Source organism: Anticarsia gemmatalis, chromosome 28 (genome assembly GCF_050436995.1).
Source record: "Anticarsia gemmatalis isolate Benzon Research Colony breed Stoneville strain chromosome 28, ilAntGemm2 primary, whole genome shotgun sequence".
NCBI classification, from domain to species: domain Eukaryota; kingdom Metazoa; phylum Arthropoda; class Insecta; order Lepidoptera; family Erebidae; genus Anticarsia; species Anticarsia gemmatalis.
In genome coordinates, this window is record NC_134772.1 from 6,255,404 (window position 1) to 6,277,884 (window position 22,481).

General features: G+C 39.6%; 2 protein-coding genes across 4 annotated transcripts in view; one reads left to right on the forward strand and one right to left on the reverse strand.

Annotated features, from left to right (window-relative positions):
- Positions 1–4,579, reverse strand: part of Sos (Son of sevenless guanine nucleotide exchange factor) — a 40,199-nt gene extending 35,620 nt beyond the window's left edge. For both annotated transcript variants that reach the window (XM_076132479.1, XM_076132478.1), the window contains exons 1-2: positions 4,233–4,579; positions 1,572–1,691 (exon numbers count right to left, since the gene is read on the reverse strand). In XM_076132479.1, coding sequence (XP_075988594.1) covers positions 1,572–1,691; positions 4,233–4,328 — 216 coding nt within the window. In that variant the 5' untranslated portion in view covers positions 4,329–4,579. The remainder of the gene's footprint in view (positions 1–1,571; positions 1,692–4,232) is intronic.
- Positions 4,580–5,145: 566 nt separating this feature from the next.
- LOC142984788 (SID1 transmembrane family member 1-like) lies at positions 5,146–22,481 on the forward strand. Of its 2 annotated transcripts, none has more exons than XM_076132605.1 (21): positions 5,146–5,486; positions 6,367–6,436; positions 7,605–7,707; positions 7,795–7,896; positions 8,377–8,489; positions 8,826–8,923; positions 9,224–9,311; positions 10,087–10,170; positions 10,946–11,061; positions 11,490–11,620; positions 11,985–12,156; positions 12,430–12,512; positions 12,981–13,062; positions 13,377–13,452; positions 14,083–14,259; positions 14,786–14,903; positions 15,628–15,750; positions 16,784–16,900; positions 17,445–17,577; positions 18,306–18,510; positions 22,236–22,481. In XM_076132605.1, the coding sequence occupies exons 1-21, from the start codon at positions 5,392–5,394 to the stop codon at positions 22,410–22,412; spliced, it is 2,463 nt and encodes an 820-aa protein (XP_075988720.1). In that variant the 5' UTR covers positions 5,146–5,391; the 3' UTR covers positions 22,413–22,481. The 2 variants fall into 2 exon arrangements, with proteins under 2 accessions (XP_075988720.1, XP_075988719.1); XM_076132604.1 differs by having other exon boundaries at positions 5,147–5,486; positions 12,978–13,062.

Consider the following 22,481-nt stretch of genomic DNA (forward strand, 5'->3'; position numbering starts at 1 on the left):
CGTTCGGCAGTATTTATCGAACAACAAAACCGACTCGAAGCAATTACTGTACTTGTTCGGCTTGTGACGATCGGGTCCTTCGGCTCCAAACGTCACAATTAGCGCGACGATATCAAGCGGCATTTCCGCGGGTACAATTCAGTTTCAGCATGCCAACCGATGTCAACCGGCATTTTTTCTGAACATTCATCTACATATTTTCGGCTATGCCGCCTGGCTAGGATTAATGCCGAACCGAATATGTGTGTATCAAGCCATATGATTGTAACTTACCGCTATATCCAATGTTTTCCTAGTGCTCACGCTGACCCAGTGTGCATAGAAACGGGCATTTTCATATACAGTTAATCACCTTTTCTTATCCAAATTAATATTATAATTAGTCAGTCTGTCTGTCTGTTTTCACGGCTAAACCGTTTGTGCCGAATTTTGTGAAATTTAGAAGACCCGAGAGCATAGAAAGTCTAGTTTCTTTTTTAATCCCCTTTTTGGGGGTTGTTTAAGGGCATGAAAGTCACGCGGGTCAGCTAGTTTAGTTTGTGGTAGTTCCCACATAAGTTTTAAAGATGATGTAATGAATAAATGATAATGGCAGCCTTTTTGTTAAGCGTTGTTGAAGCTGCGTGTTACGTATACGTGCGTGCACGTGCACGTGCTCGTGTACGCACGTATACATTTAGCATGAGAGCGTACACTTATAGCTTGCAGAGTATTTTATATAGGGAGTGCTTTCGGCGAAAATACTATTTCAAATATAAAGATTTTTATAACTTTTAAACTCTCGCGTTGCATGTTTAATGTATAATAGAATACGGGAATTAACGCGAACACGCATTTTACCTTAAAATGCCTAACGTTTCGGCGCAGGTTGCACTCGCCGTGGTCCCAGGCTGACTGACTGGGACCACGGCGAGTGCAACCTGCGCCGAAACGTTAGGCATTTTAAGGTAAAATGCGTGTTCGCGTTAATTCCCGTATTCTATTATACATAAAGATTTTTTTAAAGAGACCTTAATAAATGTAAACAATATTATTAAGTAGCAAACAAGAATTCTATGTCAACGTTTGTTATTCATGTATCCATGTTAAAATGTTAGGTAAGAACTAACAATCGCTTTCTAGACCTGTTACATATAAAGCACAGAATACACAAAGTGCTAAAGGTTAAATACGTCTGTAGAAATGCAGTTGACCACTGACCGATTTTCATTACATCTAGCATGAAAGAACGTGCCTACTTTAAACCCGGGAAATCAAAATCACATTAGTGAAATTAGGACGTCTGTACGCGCCAAAAACACTCCTTATATCAACACTTTTTACATCAAACAAATCCTTATTCTAACACCATAACACGATATTTAACAATCGATAGCGAATAGCGAGCATGACATGAAAAATGTAAAAAAAAAAAATTATGTAGAATACGCTAGGGGCGCTTTTCAAACTCGATACCCGGCAAAAGGTTTACGTAGAATAGAAGCGGTTTTCAATATTCAATCTCGCTAACTCAGCTATCGATAGTTTAACCGTCATAGTTGTACATATGAGTGGTAAAGGTAGCAACACACCTGCACGGTGAGCGGCGAGGGTACGGCGGACAGCATGGCCAGTAGACGCACGCACAGCGACTCCACATACTGCAGCGCGCTCTCCTCCGCGTTCAGTGTTGGGTGCACTTGCTCCAACACCTGGTGCCAACAGAGACATCATCATTAAGCCTAGCCTTTCTTCCAACTATGTTAGAATCGGCTTCCAGTCTCACCAGATGCAACTGAATACTAGTATTTTACATAGAGCAACTACCTATCGGACCTAAACAACACAGTTACCTGAGTTAAGGTAAGACTGATTGTCAGACTTTCAAGCTTTTGATTACTGGTAACGAGTATTAAGATCTTTGAAGATGACAGCCACAATTTAACGTGCCTTCCGAAATACGGAGGAACTCGGTATGTATATGGTCACCCATCTACTAACCAACTATGATGGGCATAGCTTAAACTGAGAGATTGATCCACGCGACTGTTGTCGCTTAGCCAGGAGCTCATAATAAAAGCTAAGCTAGAATAAATTCAATCTGAACTGAACAGGATTACACACTAAAATTTTAAGAAAAATACCTAATACTCAATTTATAAACCATACCATTTCAGTAATTCAATACTCATGAAAAATTAACTCAAGTAGACACCTAATTCATATCACTAATTAATAGGCAATTGTTCATTATTGTAAAATCACATGAATTAATAATTCAGGATATTATCCTATACACAAACTAAAATCCAAATTTACTATAATATCCTGAATGAACATATCCTCAAGGAAAACCCATGCACCACGAATGACCATATGTGACCACAATAGACCACACGGCCATGGTTACTGCGGTGGATGATGAATGACAGGGGGAAAACCACACATACATTATTTTAATTGTAATTCTGGATTACATACAACCTGGATTATTGTATGATGAAGTCTGTTACAGATGAAGGACTACTTTAAACTACTACATACTACTTCTTCTTATCGTATGGTTAGTGGTCAACCTAGTGTCAAAGTTGTTCAAGCTGCCTGAACGCTTTTGACATGGCCTAACGATTGTTATCTTGATTAACAATAATCTGAACTGTCTTTTCAAGTGCCTAACAAAGCAAGGAGATGCCCATCTAATGAAGGAATGTGCCAAGGTTTGCTTAACCTACAGATTGTTAAGAGACCGGTAATGGTGACTGATAGATAACACACAGTGGAAACTACTGAGCACTGCAATTTGATATGAAGATTTTTTAGGAAGAGTAGAGGAGCACTAACATACGATTTTTGGGGGATCCCCTCTCAAGGTAGTGAAATTCTACCCGAGCAATGCCAGGGGCAGAAAGCTGGTATCTCTATAATAAAGTGTTTAAGATGTTTCATAAAGATTTTTTGTTTTAAATTCTCTCAAGATGTGCTTATACACTTCACAATTGCTGTAAAACATTGTCTTAACCTTATTCCATGTTAAGTACTGTTGTTTATAAGGCTTGAACCTTGAATTTACTAGGTACATCATTTGGAATGCTTTTTTCTCTCACTTTATTATATTGCTTATTTGCTTTGAAAAACTAGGCTTATGTGCTATTAAACAGCACTAACACTTGATACACAATGATAAATGTGCCTAACAGCGAAAGAAAACATTGCAAGGAATACAATTATTGAGTGCTTACACCCTTATATACACACCCTGCTTATATATTGAGGCAGGCTCTAATAGTAAATAAGCATGTAATTCATTCAGCTATAGTGTGAATTTGGTGGAATATGACTATAATTTTCATCGGACATTGCATAAATTATGATTGGGTCCCAGACGAGAGTACACAGAGTGACTAACAGGCCCGCTTATGTATTAAAAAGAATTATAACTGAATTATCACTTATTGCTTAATGTTGAGACTGTTATTGCTATATTTCTTTCATCTCCCTCGCTGTTAGATGGGACTATATTATTATTTGTTAATGGCGAAAAGTGGGTGTATTTGATACACCTGTACCTTGAAGTACATATATGTATGTACCTATGTATATTACAGACTGGTTACAGATTAAAGTTCTTATTGCTTCTCTCATAACATTATATGTTTAGTCTTCATAATAAATGTTTTTAACTGTTGCTCCTACACATAAATAAAACCAAAGGAGTTTTTTCTTTATTTATGGATCACTAACACTGCATTTCTAAAAGAAATGCAACATTGCACAGAATATTTTCAATTTTTTCTTAAACAAGTGATGATAATTGAGATTTAGATTATTATTTATAACATATAACACTGATTTTATAAATTTATTAATCCGTCTATAGATTTCTGATGATTTTAAAATATTTCTTTTAAATTTTTCTTGCTAATCAAAGATTGTAAATGTTTTTTCTTATAGAAGCTTATAAATGCATGTTTATGAAACTCAACCTAATAACGATGACACTGCAATCAGTCAGGATCACAGTGGGATTTGATAGCACCTGATAACTTATCATACTCCTTGTTATTAACGTAGCTACATGACACTCGCATTGTACTCGTTTGTAAACATCTGGACGCGTTTACTGACCACTAAACTTCAGGTAATACACTTCTAAGGACATTTTAACATCCAAAGACCAGTCTAAATACTATAAAATACACATAACGAGACGTTCCCTAACATAAAGACATGATTGCACATATTTTTCAGCGTACCTTTCGAAGAGGGTTCAAAAATAAACCGCGCCATTTTTCCGCGTTCTCCGGGTCCTGGAAGTCGTACCCTCGTGTCTCCTCCACGGTGGGTAGCATTGTAACGATATGCCCCGCGCGGAATTCATGTAAACACTAATGTTATCACACTGACAAAACATATAACACCATTTCTGGTTTCACGGAAACTCAACAGCTTCCACACTAGTTTGTACAGTCCAAAACACACAATAATATGTTAAATTGATTTATTTTCAACGTTTTACTGTATTATGTCCAAATGCTTGATTGAATTAATTGAAAAATATATTCCTTGATTCATTTGGTCGGCTAAACGACGCCATTTTCAATTTATTTATCATTGGTCCGTTCTCGTTGTTCGACAGCAATCCATAGACAATTTTTCTGATAGCCGATTTTCCAAGAACTTTTGATGTGACATTTCACTTCGATTGCAGATCAATGCGCACCACTCTCCGCGGAAAAAGTGTTTGCTAAAATCTAAAATGGATTACCGTCTGATATTTGATGTGATTTTTCATTAAATAGGCAACGAGCTTGCCTAAAAGCGCGTTTATCAGTTTACGAGGGAAATAAAGCAGAAAAAAGCGCTTTTGTTAAGCGACCAGCAAAAAATGTACAGGTACATGCCGTAAAGTTTTATAATACTATAAACTTGTCTGTAATCAGTTTTATTTTAATGATTTTTGTACCGCATACATAATGATCATTGTTTATTGGAATAACAAGCCGGTATCACTCTTTTTTTTAGGAAAATTTGAGGCCGTCACTGACACTAACGTTGATACTTCTGAACGAAAACTTCTTCGTCAAAGTTGTCATAATGACGTAAATAAGTTCTTTTTAAAGACACTTGTTATGATCCAATAATAATCACTGATTGCAAGAACAGATAAGACATAATCGTACAATATTTTAACAGACAAAGCAAAATCGAATCAAATAAAAAAAAACATTGCTTTTATAAGATTTTTATTATTTGTGCTGTACCAAAGCTAATGATGTTATTAAAAGTCTGGCACTTTTAATCCTGAAGAGTGACACACAAACAGTGACATTAAAAAGAGCCTTATAATCATTTCGCCTCAGACAGAGAGACGCAAATATTATTTTGGTAAAACAATTACAAATAAACACAAATATGTTAAGTTTTATAATTGTTGCTTTGTCTTTATCACCAGTGTTATGTACATATCAAAATAATAGTTTAACTAAGCGGAATTTTATCTATAACACGTAAGTTTTACAGAACATTTTTTGTTTACGATTGCGAAATGATTTTTCAACCTGATTTACGTGATTATTCTTTATGTAAATGTCTAGTCAGTATGTTATGTCATAGTTGTTGTTGTTTACAATGATTACTAGACAAAGAATGAGGTGTTTTTACTGATATTAATAGATTAGTCGACAAAATTCGAACAATGTGTGGATGTAGCTAATATTTTTGTGTTAAGTGCTGACACTCCCACTTATCAAGCCGGCCGGGGCTTTCCCGATACGAGCCCTAACCATCTTGATTTAATTTTGTTATTATTTAAGTTCATATTTGTCTGATAACATAATTTGTGGTATATTGCAATAACTAATTTTTTTATATTAAGCCTTATTTTCCTCAGGGCACAAGTAGAATTGTGTTTAAATACATGGTTAGAATATGTAATGTATGTCTCCATCTCATGGTAACAAGGAAAAAGATCATTACCTACCATAGCTACTACACAATGACATATCATATAAGAAATACCTATTTATTATTACCTACCAATTTTAATTTCTTTCACTGTAAATAAAACCTGCATTCCTAAAAAATTCTCTATAGCAGGCAAAGTCCCAATTTAGTGTGGTGGACTACTCGACTTTACCCGATCACTCAATCAGGAGGAGACCCTTGCTTAGTAGTGGGACAGTTATGGGATCCTTATGTTCTAGCAGCTAACCAATGTGGCTTACAACCAGAGCTTTAGGAACCCATAACTGTCACACTGCTGAGCAAGGATCTTCCCAAATGAGAGAGGGATTAGGCCTTGAGTTCACAAAGTTCAAGAGGTAAGGGGATTTTTGCTTTTGTCTTGAGTTAAATATGTAACAATTCTCTTTAATTGTTTAATTTCAGATATGAATATAACACAAGAATCAAAGTGTTTGTCAACAGTACAACGGAACATATTATGGAGTTCTATGAGGTAATTATATAGTTTAGCATTCTATGTCTAATATTGTTAATGCAATAGATTGGTAGCCCATGGAAATGTTAATTTTTTAGGCCTTCGCCTGTGCTTTCCAAGGGTCCAGTGTGTGTTTTATGTTGTCCAGTCCTGCCACCTTTTTCCAAGATGATGGCCAAGGGACAAGGGTGGCGGACTTGCTACACTAGGACGGTCTAGCCGGGCGGCAAAAATGTCGCTCGACTTCGCCGCGCCTGAATGTTTTAACTGAATTCGGTTTCGAATCGAAATCAGACCCGAAGGATCGGACTCGTAATTGCTTCCAGTCGGGTCTGTTGTTCGAAATACTGCCGAAACGAACGTGCCGACCCGAATATGTATGTAGCAAGGCTATTTTTTTCGTGGGCTGTGGAATGTGGATGTTTCTTACTCAATCACACTACCAAGCAGTGGATCTGAGATGAAATTTTGTATAAACATAATTTGAGACCCGCGAAACTACAGATAGTTTTTTATTCTGGAAATCGCACGGAAACGGTAACAATGCGGTAATACGCCATTTAATAATTACGGCCCACGTGGACGGAGTCGCGGGCAAGAGCTATTCGAATATAATAAATGTACGTACAGTGTAACAATAGGTAAACATAATATTATATTGCAACGAGTCTTAAACGTGATTGAAAATTAAAGGTTTACCTTATTTGTTGAACGATGTTTCGATCGCATTACATCCACCGTGGCTGACTGATGTAGCTGCTAAGCGTCGTCTCCTTGTGGCGCGAGTTTCTACGCCTACCCGCACTTTACTGATTTGATATTGTTCGGAATTGTCGGTACTTCGACATATAACACTAAAGACGTCTTTTACAAACATACAAACAACGGACACAAAGCACATCCAGACCCGATACAATTATTTGTGGATCGCACTAATAATTGTCCTGCGTGGGAATCGAACCGAAAGTAGAATACGGGAGTATATAACGCAAACACCCATTTTACTCAGCCTGCGACCACGGTGACCGCGGCGACCACGGAGAGTGCACCCGCGCCAAGGTAAAATGCGTGTTCACGTTAATTACCGTATTCTATTGTACATTAACATGCAACGCGAGAGTTTAAAAGTTTTGATTGAATAACGTGCGCCCTGCTATAAACATATATTTTTTCTCGTATTTCCCAGAAATCTGAGGAATGGAAAGGTCACCCAACACGCGTGCACGTATCTACTAACGATTCACTCGGTGTTGACAACCCACTATTTGTGACCGCCACACAACAGAAAGGTACTTATTTGGTACTATTTGACATTAGCTCGAAGCTCAGTGGGTACTTCCATTGACAGGTTTAATTTTATTTGTATGTTTGTCCAGGTGTGTCATCATGGGAGTTGCCACTGTTGGTGCAGACACACAAGTGGGCCCTGCTGTTCAACGACATGGAGCGGACGCTGTGTCCACATGACGCGGGACCTGGTGAGATCAAATATAAGTGCAGTGAAATATAAGAGAGTAGTGTTGAAATAAGGAGAACGAAGGTTCAAGCCACCTTCCCTGAATCAGGTTACACGTTGACGACTTTGTCAATGGTTCTTTATTCCCCCAAAAGCAGTTTAATGACAAGTTGGAGCTTTAAAAAGTTTCCCCCTACATTAATAACCCTCGGTTTCTGAGTACATTTAGGCGTAGTTTATCTATTCAATAACTTTTTTTTAAAGTGTAAACGCTATTGAATAGATAAACTACCGCTAAATGTTCCTCAGAAACCGGGGGTAAGTTCTGTTAAGTTTAACCAATCTTTTCCTGGCTATTTGTCCCATGTGGTGATGGGGTCAGCACTTATACTCTTTACTTTGCCCTATCCTTGATGTCGTCTTCCTCGACCTCAGATGCCTTCATATCAAGCCGGAACAGTCAAGTTTAACCAAGTAGTAATGTGATATATCCTTGTTGCAGACAACAAGACAGAGAGCCGGCCCCTCATTCACATCACCACGTCCAACCCCCTGAACGTGTCTGTTGACATAAAGTTGGAGAGAGTCGTTCACTTCTTTGTGGACGTTAATCATGTATGTATGTATGTAGTATGTATGTATATGTATAATCAGGTACGTGTAGACGACGATCAATTCGAACGAATTATTTATTATCAAATAAATAAATAATGTGACTTAGTTTACTATAGGTTTCTTTAGAACAGTTCTTCAAGTTCAGTTCTCGAATTTGGCGTAGTATTAATTTACGTTTTTAATGTAACTGCAAATAATACTAAGCGCTTTCCCGTCTTGGAAATCGAGTCCGATACCTAGTAATCAACATTCATATGGTTTCTGCGCTTCAGACCTTAAGGGCAGTTGAAATTTTTTTATAGATCTAGTAAAATACTTTATTTTTCCAATATACAGGAATTAGAATTGAACGTGACACCGAGCTCTCCGAAGTACTACTTCTTTTCATTTGATCAGTCGTGGAACGTGTCTAGAGAGGCGAGCCATTTAAGACGGTATGTAATAACAAAGACAAAAAATACGTACCCAATAATTTCTGATAGTTTATCAGGCATTTCTTTTTACTTCTCTTTCACTCTTCATTCCTCCTCCCCGCCTCTCCCACTGTCTCTCTATTTCTTCCTTACTCATCCTCTCTCTACCCCCCCCCCCCCCTCTCACTTTCTTCCTGGCTATTCGTCCCACATTATGGTTTTTCACAGTTTACCTTATACTTTCCCTATTTGCTTTTAATAAATCGTCTTGAATATCAGAATTCTTTCATTGTTTATTATCAAATTTCATTTTTGTTTCAGGTTCAACTACACAATACCTAAGAGTGTTATATTAATGATAGACTCAGATGATGAAGTGTGCGCTACTGTCTCTATACAGAACAATTCGGTAAGTCTTGGTTTCTGGTTTTTAACTGCACATTCGGCGCAGTAGTTAAAGTGGTCGCCTCGCCACAATAACCGTAGCGCCGCGTGTGATGAATTCCAATCCCATCCGGGACAAATATTTGGGTGATGAGCACGAGTAGATGTTCTGAGCCTGGTTGTTAATGTATCTATATAAGTATTTATTTAGAAGTATATAAGTATGTTGATCAGTTATCTGGTTACCATAGTATAAGCTTTGCTTAGTTTGGAATCAAATGACCGTATGTGAGTATGTTGCCAATGTTGTTGTTTGTTTGTCGTATGGTTAGTGGTCAACCTGGTGTCAAAGTTGTTCAAGCCGCCCGAGAGGCCTTTGACATGTCTTAACGACTGTTATCTTAGAAGACAACAGCCGGGACCGACTTTTTACGTGCCCTCCGAAGCACGGAGACGCCCAGTTCAAATACCACTATGCGGTTAAATTACTATGTCCAATGATATTTAATGAATGATATATATTTAGTACATAAATTATTGGCTTGGGCCTTTAATACCTACTGGCCAGACATTTACATACATAAATAATATCATGCCTGTTGTACCCAAAGGTGTAAGCAAAGATGTCGCCATTTACAGCATGCGAACCTATAAACCTGGCATTTGACCAGTCTTTGAAATGTTATTTAAAATATACCAATGATTTTTCCAAAAAAATTATGCTACTTCCTCGACCAAGGAATCGAATTTAACTCCTCGTGATCTTTGTCTGTCGGTAATGATAAATCATATTGTTACAGTGTCCAGTGTTTGACAATGAGAAGGACGCTTTGTACAAAGGATATCATCTCACTATGACGACTAAAGGAGGAATCACTCTCACTGTAAGTATAATTAGTCTTATCACTTTAATAACACAAGAAAAAAGTAATCTACCAGCCAAAGTCTACCACGTGACGACTTCATCATTAAATCTACCAGGAAAAGTCTACCATGTGACGTCATCATCATGAAATCTACCAATAAAAGTCTACCATGTGACGTCTTCTTCATGAAATCTACCAGGGATATTCTACCATGTGACGTCCACTACTAGGAAAATTCTACATTGTGACGTCCTTTACCAGAAAAATTCTACCACGTGACGTCTTCTGCCAGGAAAATTCTACCATGTCACGTCTTCATCATGGAATCTACTAGGAAAAGTCTACCATATGACGACTTCATCATTAAATGTATCAGGAAAATTCTACCATGCGACGTCCTCTACCCGGAAAATTCTACCATGAGACGTTTTCTACCCGGAAAATTCTATCATGAGTCCTTTTCTACCAGGAAAATTCTACCATGTGACGTCTTCATCATGAAATCTACCAGGAAAAGTCTACCATGTGATGTCTTCATCATGAAATCTACCAAGAAAAGTCTACTATGTGACGTCTTCATCATAATTTTTTCGACCGTTTTTATAACATTTTTCGTTGCTACTCCGCTCCTAATAGCCGTAGCGTGATGTGATATAGCCTACCTCGATAAATGGTCTACTTCACAAATAAAGAATTTTTCAATTCGATCCCGTAGTTCCTGAGATAACCGCGTTAAAACAAACAAACTCTTCAGCTTTATAATATTAGTATAGATAAATATTGTTTGTTGTAGCAATCGATGTTCCCGAGCGGTTTCTACATAGTGTTCATAGTGAAGGAGAGTGATGACGAGTGCACCGGCAATGTGCAGCAGTCTGCTTACAACCAGAACAGATTGAAGAACTTCAGGTATGTTACTTAACACATAGGTATTATATAACAAAGAAAGTTAAGTAACAACAGCCGGCGCGGATCTGTAGAACCGGGGATGGGTGACCATAATAATATTATACATCCCAAGTTCCACCGCGTTTTGGAAGGCACGTAAAATTATGGGTTCCGGTTGTTTTGATTGATGCATACCGTTTTTATTAAGTTGGTCGCCACGCCACTACCAGTGCGTCGTGTGGTCGCAGGTTTGATTCACTTGGACCCAATTTTAGTGCGATACACAAATAGTTGTTTCGGGTCTGGTTGTATTTTGCTGCCGTTATTTGTGAAAGTTCTCGCGACACTAAAGCAATTCGTAGTGCGGGAGTTGTCTCTTAAAAAAACTGCTAGATTTTTTAATGCCATTTGCTTTGAAGATCGCTAATTAAGTATAATTTAATTCATAGGTTTCGTGTGATAGCAACGATATCATACAAGGAGTACGTGCTGGGAGCTCTGATCACTCTGGCGGTGGTGATGGCGTGCGCCGCGCTCGTGCTTGCCGCCGCGCTGCTGCCCACCTCCTGCGCTTGTACAGGTGACTGACGTGACGTGACAAGAGCTGACGCGACTTCACACAACTTGACGCAATACGAGACGACTTGATGCAACAAAACGCGGCTAGATGCGACTTTGTGCTATCCGACCCGACTTAGACGCGTCATTATGCGGATTTACGCGACTTGACTCGCCTTGGCCTGACATGACGCGGCTTGGCCCGAGTTACCACGATTAGGCCCGACTTGACGTCACTTATCGTAATATCCACGAATAATTCAAACAGATTCCACAAATATTATTAGTCGAACATCAAAATTATTTTTTGAATAAATTACCTGACAATCGAAATATTTTTCTCAAACAAAAAAAGTATTTAATTATAATTAGTCGGTGTTTAACAGAGGAAGTAGTGATAATAGAAGAGGAGCCGATAGTGCCGGCGTCGCCTTCATACACAGGCGCCAGTGGGAGTGGTGAGCGTAGCGGAGAGCGGAGCGGTCAAGCGACAGCGGACTATACTGCTAGAACGATAGACGATTCTGATGTGGATGATGATAATAATGACAATATTAGGTATGTTTCTTTGATGTTGAGTTTCGAACACGTAATAATTTTGGAATTGTAGAATGTGGCGTTCTTTGATCTCTGCTTACCCCTTTAGGAGAGAGGTGTGATTTTATGTGTGCATAATGTAAAAAATACTGGTTTTCTTTTCTAACAAATAAAAATAGCGATTATATCGCCACATTTAACATAAAAAAACATTCGATTCTAGAATATAATTGTAAGTATAATGTAGCATTGATTATGATGAATATATCATGTTTTTGTTATATTTGTATGCAGGTATGAACCAAGCAGTAGCGGGGAGCCGAGCAGAGCTACTGTTTCAAAAACATTGGACGGATCGATAGCAGACGAAGCTGACGGTAAGTTACGTGGGTTTCAATATTCTATCAACGGATTACGACTGATTAGTTAGTTATTATATGGTTCTAATAAATAATGTTTTTATATTATTTGAAGTTATTTTATTAGTATCCAGTGATTTAAACGTTTAACTTGAAGGCATTTTTAACGCTATACTCTGGACATTTCAAACGTGCGAACTAAGTCATGTCATTATATCGGAGTTTCTCGCTCGCACTTACACATTGTCACATTTCTTTGATTCTTTTGATTATGATGTAGTGAGCACGATTGTAATGGCCGAATAATATTTAGCTGCATTTAAGTGATAGCCGAGCGGTCTAACACAGTTCTTGAAAGAATGCAAAGTCGCATCGCACTTAGTTAGTGTGGTGGACTCAAGACTTTACCTCTCCCTTATTCCGGGAGGCGACCCTTACCCAGCAGTGGGACATTAACTATTAATTATTATTGTTTGTTGACAGAAGAGCAGTGGTCATATTCTCATCCATTAACAGTACACAAACTAACGCGAGCGCCGCCTGAGACATTAGCGAGGAGATCTGACAGGTATATAAAGATTCTTCTTATATCATTTCTGATCATCAGGTCTCGAGTTTGATTCCCAGGTCGGACTTAGTACTATAAGGTTTTTCTTGCCTATATATAATATTATATGGATATATAATATTTATCAATAATAGTCCGGAATTTAGTAACGTGCCCAGTATATGGCAATAGACTCGCCATTTCTCATGGTTAATGGTAAAACGTCTATTTCATGCACCCTATGTCTACCTTCGGGTAGACGATATATGTACATATGTACAAAAAAAGTCCCATATATTATATTGTATTCAAAGATTTATTGTGTGCATTTGTAGGTACTTCTGGGGTGCGTTAACAGTGGCGGTCGTGTATGCCTTACCTGTCGTACAACTACTGTTCACTTATCAAATGGTAAGTGTTTACTTCTAGGCTAACGAATCATAAGTTAACGTTTTGTTGAAATTCGGCTATGGCGGCCAATTTCACTGAATGTATTTCTTTAGCTGCCTGTGTTAACGTGAATTGCAAAACCAAGAGCGTGGAACAGTTTTTGACATCGAGCGTCTGCATGTAGGGTGGGGGGAAATTTGTAAAAGGATGTCATAGGGCCCGCATGCGGGCAACCATTTTGATTGGTCGTTAGCACCGGCATGGTTTGAGAGATGACTGACGATGTCTAATGACAGACAGATATGCTAGGATAAGGATAAGGAGTCCCTGAATGTTTTGTATCGACTGAGTCTCCGATTGACTAATTTCATTAGTCGCTATTACGCATGTGGGGAGCAGCCATATATGGGCTATTGACCGACTTATAAAAATGTATCTATATTAATATTTGTTTGTTGGAACGCTCTCATCTCAGGAACTACTGGTGCGATTTGAAATAATTATTTCGCTGTGGTATAGCCTATTTATTTGTGACACAAGCGAAGCAGCGCGAGTCAGCTAGTAACTTATAAGAATGAATAACCATAAAAGCACTACGACAGACAAACACTCCCTTGTACGAGTCACAAAACATCATAACTCTCGTTGCAGATGGTATTTCAAACGGGCGACCAGGACCTGTGCTACTACAACTTCCTGTGCGCGCACCCGCTGGGCTTCCTGTCCGACTTCAACCACGTGTACTCCAACATCGGCTACGTGGTGCTCGGCGGCGTGTTCATGGCGCAGGTGCGCCGGCGGCAGAGGAACAGCTGGAGACAGCCCAAGGTACCAGCTGATTGTTTGAGAAAATGTAGACAAGCGCAAGGCAACCACGTTTCGGAATTTATATTGTCAGTTCCATGTAATAGGGTGAGTCTAATGCGCATATGTGACACCTATAGCCGTTTGTGCTCACCGGTCGGTAAACGATCTGTGGGTTAAGCAACCTTTGGCGCGGCAATTCTATAGATGGGTGACCAAATGAGCGTCTTCGTGCTTCGAAGGGCACGTTAAAAGTCGGTCCCGGTTGTTGTTAATAAGATAACAGTCGTTAAGTCATGTCAAAGGCCTTCGGGCTTGAACAACTTTGACATTAGGTTGACCACTAACCATACGATAAGAAGAAGATTGCCATATACCGGGCGCTTTACCAATCCTGAGGGTTCTGTTAAGTAAAATTGTAGTATAAATTATAAAAGCCCTTTGCCTAACTCGGGATTTGAAGTTCAAACCTATATCTGAACTATGTTAAACCAATACTCATTTTCCGTGTTAATAATATGATATTTTAAGTTTATATTTTTATTTCCAGGACATGGGTATACCACAACACTTCGGTCTACTCTACTCCATGGGCCTAGGTCTCATCATGGAAGGTCTACTGTCAGCCAGCTACCATCTCTGTCCTAACAAGATGAACTTTCAGTTTGGTGAGTATGGTCTTTTCAGTCTACTGGTCTACTTGGTCTATTCAGCGTCAAGCATTAATTACATTTTAATTAGATAGATTGATTTTTAGTTAGTAAGATATATTTTTGATTCAGTGAATTGGTATTTTCGTCTACTCGTCTTATAGGTGATATAATTGAAGGTTTATTATTTGCGACGCAGTACTGTAACAGTAATCTAATAATATAAGGTTTCAAATGCGAGTCAACGACTTTGCATTCCCTCAAGAAATGCGTTAAACAATTTGAAGACATGTAAAGTTTCATCACGATGTATTTCGTCACCGTTGGAACAAGTAAGCATTATTTATAATACTTACTTTTTGAAAAGTCATTGGTATGTGTGGTTCAAACCTGCAACCACTTGAATGCCTGACAATGCTTTATAACAGTTCTTGAATGAACGCAAAGTCCCCAACCCGCAGTTGGCCACCGTGGAGAACTTAAGGCCCCGCCCTCATTATGGGAGGAGACCCTTGCCCATCGATGGAAATTTTGGTGGGTTGGGGACTTTGCATACCTTCAACAACTGTTCTAAAGAACTCACAGGCATGCAAGGTTGCATCACGATGTTTTCTTTCACCTTTGAATAGTCATTGGTGTGTTGCCTCGAGTTTGAACCGTCGACCTCTTGCGTAGGAGGCGCAACTTAAACCATACGGCTATTATTAGGTAGTAATTTTTAACTTAATTGTTTATGTTGCAGACTCGTCGTTCATGTACGTGATCGCGGTACTGGTGATGATCAAGCTGTATCAGAACAGACACTCGGACATCATTCCCAGCGCGCACACCACCTTTATGGCGATTGCTGTTGTCATGACCCTCGGTCAGTATACCACCTTAACAATTCTTTTGTACGAGGACTGCTTCTGTGGCGCAGTGGTTAAGGCCACGCCGCTATCATTGCGTCGGGAGTAGTGAATGCAATCCCGATCTCGCGGGATCCCGATCTCGCGAGATCCCGTGTATTTTTTCGGGATCAATCCCGAAGCATAATATGACGAGATCCCGTTCGGGATTGTCGGAGAGGGCATTTTCAGCAGCTGGCTACATTGCAATAGACTTAAGATGCCGATTAGAAGCTCGTACTATTGATACACTTTGTATTTTAAGAGGCTACTTTCAAAATGCCATGTGATTACTTTTTATTTTGATCTCCTGGAGCTACACCTACTTTTTTGATTATGTTCATGTTATTACACCTGTTAATTATGTTACGTTGTTAGTAATATTGAAAAATAAAGGCTTTTATTTTCTTTCAAATAATAATTTATTGCATTCACCACACTATCACACACATATTACATTAAACAAGCCGTTCGAATTGTATTATTTTTACTAACTAGACGGGATCCCGAAAATCTCGGGATCCCGCGGGATTGATATTTCTGATCGCGAGGGATCTCGAGTTGACGATCTCGAGTCGGGATTGCATTCCCTAGTCGGGAGGTCGTAGGCTCGATTCCCACATGTAACATTTAATTTTGCGACCAACAAATAATTGTTTCAAGCCTGGTTGTACTTTGTGTCCGTTGTTTGTATATTTGTAAAAGTCCCCGCGACACAAAAGCAATTCTTAGTGCGGGAGCTATCTTAAATCAAAATAAATAAATTTAACTCATTAATGTCCCACTGCTGGGCAAGGGTCTTCTCCCGTAATGAGGGAGGGGTAAGGCCTTGAGTCCACCACGCTGGCCAAGTGCGGGTTTGGGACTTAAATCTTAAATCAAAAGAAAAAGAAATATTTCCTCTTATGGGAACTTAAAAATCCTTTTTTTTTATAAAAACATTTTATTCATAAATTGATCAAATGAATCCCTAATTTATATATACTTTAATACGGTGATGTTATTGTCCAGGTCTGTTCGGCATTCTATTCCCGAGCGTGTACTTCTCAGTGTTGTTCACGATACTGCACCTGCTCACATGTTTCGTGCTCACACTCAAGATATACTACACCGGCAAGATTAAGATGGGTGAGTGGTTTGTTCATTTATCGTATGGTTAGTGTTCAACCTAGTGTCAAAGTAGTTGGTACGTTTGTGGTGAACTGTTGTTATGTTAAACAACAAGCGTGACTTGTATCACGGAGACGCTCAGCTCAAACACCGCACGTGCAAGATGAACTGTCGCTTCCGGCTGCCCCGAGTTTCGTTCATTGTATTCTCTCATTTAATTATCTATGTGGTCATTGTATTCACTGTTCGCTTCAGTCGAATGGTTAGTGGTCAACCTGGTGTCAAAGTTGTTCAAGCCGCCAAACCTTTGACATGACGACTTTTTACGTGCCCTCTGAAGCACAGCAACATCCAGCTCAAATACCACTATGCGATCACCCATCTATAGAATGACCGCGCCGTGGTTTACTTAACCCACAGATCGTTTACTCACCGGGCACAACAAGCTGGATTCACTTTAAAATGTTCACTCCGTATAAAATCTTAGTATTACGTGTACAAACCGCGATAGTTTTAAAAGGTAATATAATAATCTCCCCCTCTTATCCCCCCCCCCCTACAGAGTGGTCAGCTCTTCAGCGCGGTGTGCAAAACGTGCGTACAGGCGGTGTGGCGGCGCTCAGGCCAGCTCATCCACTCAGAGCTGTACTCATCGCACTCGCTAATGTCGCTAACTGGTCCTTCGCTATTTACTGGTATGTATTATAACCTACTGCTGTTTCATTACTGGGCAAGCGTTTCCTCCCAGAATGAGGGCGGGTTTAAGCTTTGAGTCTAACCCGCTGTCTAAATGCGGGTTGGGCATTTGTAATGCGTTATACGAGAATTAACGCGAACATACATTTTACTTTTAATTACTGGACGTTTCGGCGTATGTAGGTACTTAACGGCAATTCAAACAAATGTCTGACTGTATTAAATAGTAGATTGTTTTAAAAGTTGTGGCTTTAGGTTTTTTTTGTATTTAAGTAAGTATACTAGTGATCACTTTTAACTTGGAAACGTATAGTTCACTTGCCACTAATATCTTAAAATCTAAATGGTTTAAAACAACTATAAATTGTTCTGAAAGTAAGAACTACCCTCTTTCTCATAAAATCGCGACATTTATAATTTTATATTAAACTAGCTGACCCGCGCAACTTCACTTGCGTCACACAAGAGAGTTATAATTTTTCCCGTTTTTGTAACATTTTTTATTATTCTACTTTGCTCTTATTGGTCATAGTGTGATGATATATAGCCTATAGCCTTTCTCGATAAATGGGCTATCTAACACTAAAATAATTTTTCAAATAGGACCAGTGGTTCCTGAGATTAACGCGTTCAAACAAACAAACTCTTCAGCTTCATAATATTAGTATAGACTAGTATAGATCGAAATAACTAGATATTCCTCACAATGATTTTCTTCGTTCCTCAGCGCATACGCGAACAACAAAGACTTCGCGCGGCAACTCCTCGCGATACTGATGGGCAACGCGATATTGTACACCATGTTCTACATCGTGATGAAGCTGGTGCACCGCGAGAGGATCGCGCCCTACACGTGGCTGTACTTCGTGCTGGCCCACGTGGCGTGGTTCACGGCGCTGAACATGTTCCTCAGCTCCAACACCAAGTGGTCGGTGAGTGTCACCCCCCCCCCCCCACACACACACACACACTGCCCCCCTACACGTGGCTGTACTTCGTGCTGGCCCACGTGGCGTGGTTCACGGCGCTGAACATGTTCCTCAGCTCCAACACCAAGTGGTCGGTGAGTGTCACCCCCCCCCCCCACACACACACACACACTGCCCCCCTACACGTGGCTGTACTTCGTGCTGGCCCACGTGGCGTGGTTCACGGCGCTGAACATGTTCCTCAGCTCCAACACCAAGTGGTCGGTGAGTGTCACCCCCCCCCCCCCACACACACACACTCCCCCCCTACACGTGGCTGTACTTCGTGCTGGCCCACGTGGCGTGGTTCACGGCGCTGAACATGTTCCTCAGCTCCAACACCAAGTGGTCGGTGAGTGTCACCCCCCCCCCACACACACACACTCCCCCCTACACGTGGCTGTACTTCGTGCTGGCCCACGTGGCGTGGTTCACGGCGCTGAACATGTTCCTCAGCTCCAACACCAAGTGGTCGGTGAGTGTCACCCCCCCCCCACACACACACACTCCCCCCTACACGTGGCTGTACTTCGTGCTGGCCCACGTGGCGTGGTTCACGGCGCTGAACATGTTCCTCAGCTCCAACACCAAGTGGTCGGTGAGTGTCACCCCCCCCCCACACACACACACTCCCCCCTACACGTGGCTGTACTTCGTGCTGGCCCACGTGGCGTGGTTCACGGCGCTGAACATGTTCCTCAGCTCCAACACCAAGTGGTCGGTGAGTGTCACCCCCCCCCCACACACACACACTCCCCCCTACACGTGGCTGTACTTCGTGCTGGCCCACGTGGCGTGGTTCACGGCGCTGAACATGTTCCTCAGCTCCAACACCAAGTGGTCGGTGAGTGTCACCCCCCCCACACACACACACACTCCCCCCTACACGTGGCTGTACTTCGTGCTGGCCCACGTGGCGTGGTTCACGGCGCTGAACATGTTCCTCAGCTCCAACACCAAGTGGTCGGTGAGTGTCACCCCCCCCCACACACACACACACTCCCCCCTACACGTGGCTGCCCAACTAGCACACAAGCTGCTTATACAGTCGTTATACAGCCTGATAGTTGCATAAGAGTCGTTCAAATGCTGTACAATTCTCTATAAGTTGTATACTAGCTATTTAAAGAACCCTTTAACAGCTAGGCGGGACAGTAGCCGTTTAGTAGGAAACTAATGACTTATAGTGATATATGAGCATGTAATTGCATCGCTAGACAGCCTAGGGAAGTATAACTGAGTTAATGGAATCTTCTATAACACCGTTAACTGTATAAGGGGACTTTAGGAGATAAAGGAGTTTAAATGGAGTTATGCGTTGCGCTTATAGCGCTCAAGAGCGTAAATAAGCTTTTTGTAATGCCTTAGGTTCTATAACAGATTTTTTTAGGGCTAGTGTATTACTCATCTATAAAAGAGTTGCGTAGGTCTTTAATAGCGCCTTGAGCGTTATATCAGATATTTATATGGCTTCTGTACGGCAAATAGATGTATAAGGTATCATTCGAAACATTTTTACAGCCATGGGGATTACAGAATTATGTTAAGCACCTAAAGCGCTATAACCGAGTAATATACCTTTATACTTAAGCTTAAAATTATTATCATAATATATTTACATAGGTGCAGTGGTGGTTCAGTCTGTCAACTGTTTTTAAATAAATAAAATAAATAAAATAAATAAAATAAATAAAATAAATAAAATAAATAAAATAAATAAAATAAATAAAATAAATAAAATAAATAAAATAAATAAAATAAATAAAATAAATAAAATAAATAAAATAAATAAAATAAATAAAATAAATAAAATAAATAAAATAAATAAAATAAATAAAATAAATAAAATAAATAAAATAAATAAAATAAATAAAATAAATAAAATAAATAAAATAAATAAAATAAATAAAATAAATAAAATAAATAAAATAAATAAAATAAATAAAATAAATAAAATAAATAAAATAAATAAAATAAATAAAATAAATAAAATAAATAAAATAAATAAAATAAATAAAATAAATAAAATAAATAAAATAAATAAAATAAATAAAATAAATAAAATAAATAAAATAAATAAAATAAATAAAATAAATAAAATAAATAAAATAAATAAAATAAATAGAATAAATAAAATAAATAAAAAAAAATGATTTTCAAACTATTTTAATATTCAACGACTGACCCCTAAAAGTACGAGTAAAATGCTGGTGTGCGACCAAAACAGTTATATTGAAGCACTCCTATGCCACAACTGCAAAACCTTGAGGTCTACAACAGCAAACACTAGAGCCTTTGTACAGCTTAAGGCGCTAGAGCAGATGTAACCAACTCTGAGAGCTGCTTGATCGAGACGCCATTACAGCATTTGGTAAACATATTTTTTGAGGTTATTACGATCTTTTGAAGATCATATAAATCTATAGCCTGGTAACGTTAACATAATTAAAATCATTTTTTATTACCTATAACCCTAATTAAATTATCTGTAACCCTCAAAGTCTTATTTATGTTCAAAATACAATTTCCAAATCCACATATCTATATAATTTTTGCATTTAAAACTGAATATTTTGAGGGCGCATGAAAATATTGACGATAATATACATATATATTGACAGCAAACTGGAACTCGCACTTTCATATCACGTACACAAAGAAATAAAAGCGATAGACTACTTGTTATTTTAATAATCCAATCCGTAAAAATAAAATGTCTCCTCATTTGTCACTGATGATTCATTTTAAAAAAATATATTTGGTTTACACCATAATAAACCGACCATATTACTAATTTAGAGCGTTAGCATTTATAACCGTTACACAGTAGCGCTAAAATAAGGTAAAGGTGGTATAATCGCGCTGCAAGAGCTTTTCGAACGCTCGTGGCGCTAACCACCTCTGTACAACAGCTGGTAAGCGCCACGAAGCTGCGAAAAAGCTCTTGTAGCGCGATTATACCACCTTCATCTTATTTTAGCGCTCCTGTATTACTACTATACTACGTACTATTATAATTACTATTTACGACCACTGTAGATCCAATGTCGAGCTATAAGCTGGACAGTATGGGCCTATTTGACGCTACAAGAGATCTGTAGCCGCTTATAGAACCACTATACTTCTTACTAAGGAGCCTAAGGCGTTATAAAAATCCTTTAACCGGCCATTGTGCAGCTTGTTATAGCGCTTGTGTGCTAGTTGGGTGTACTTCGTGCTGGCCCACGTGGCGTGGTTCACGGCGCTCAACATGTTCCTCAGCTCCAACACCAAGTGGTCGGTGAGTGTCACCCCCCCCCACACACACACTCCCCCCTACACGTGGCTGTACTTCGTGCTGGCCCACGTGGCGTGGTTCACCGCCTTGAACATGTTCCTCAGCTCCAACACCAAGTGGTCGGTGAGTGTCCCCCCCCCCACACACTCTCACCCCCCCCCCCCCCTCACATACAAACATACAATCTCACCCCCCCCCCCTACGCACTATTCTCCACACTCGCAGCCCCCCCCCAATACGCCCACACACCCCAACAAACCCCTCACTCACGTGGTCAATACAACGATTTTCTACCGATATCGACAAATAGTACCAGGGTTACAAAATCGCTGTATAAGTAGAAAAGAAACATAGACACGTAAACAACATTATATGAAATAAATAAAATACTTACCCCTTTGTCTTCTTGCAGCAAACCCCGGCGCAGTCCCGCCGTCACAACGGCGCGTGCACGTCACTGCAGCTGTTCGACTCGCACGACGAGTGGCACGTCACCTCCGCCGCCGCCATGTTCCTCAGCTTCAACATGCTGCTCACTGTCGACGACCCCAACGTTAACACACGGAGGAAACTGCTGCATACATTCTAAATCTACTCCCCCATTTTACCACTTTATCCAAAACCATTATACCGACCTCTCTATCACTCACAACTCTCT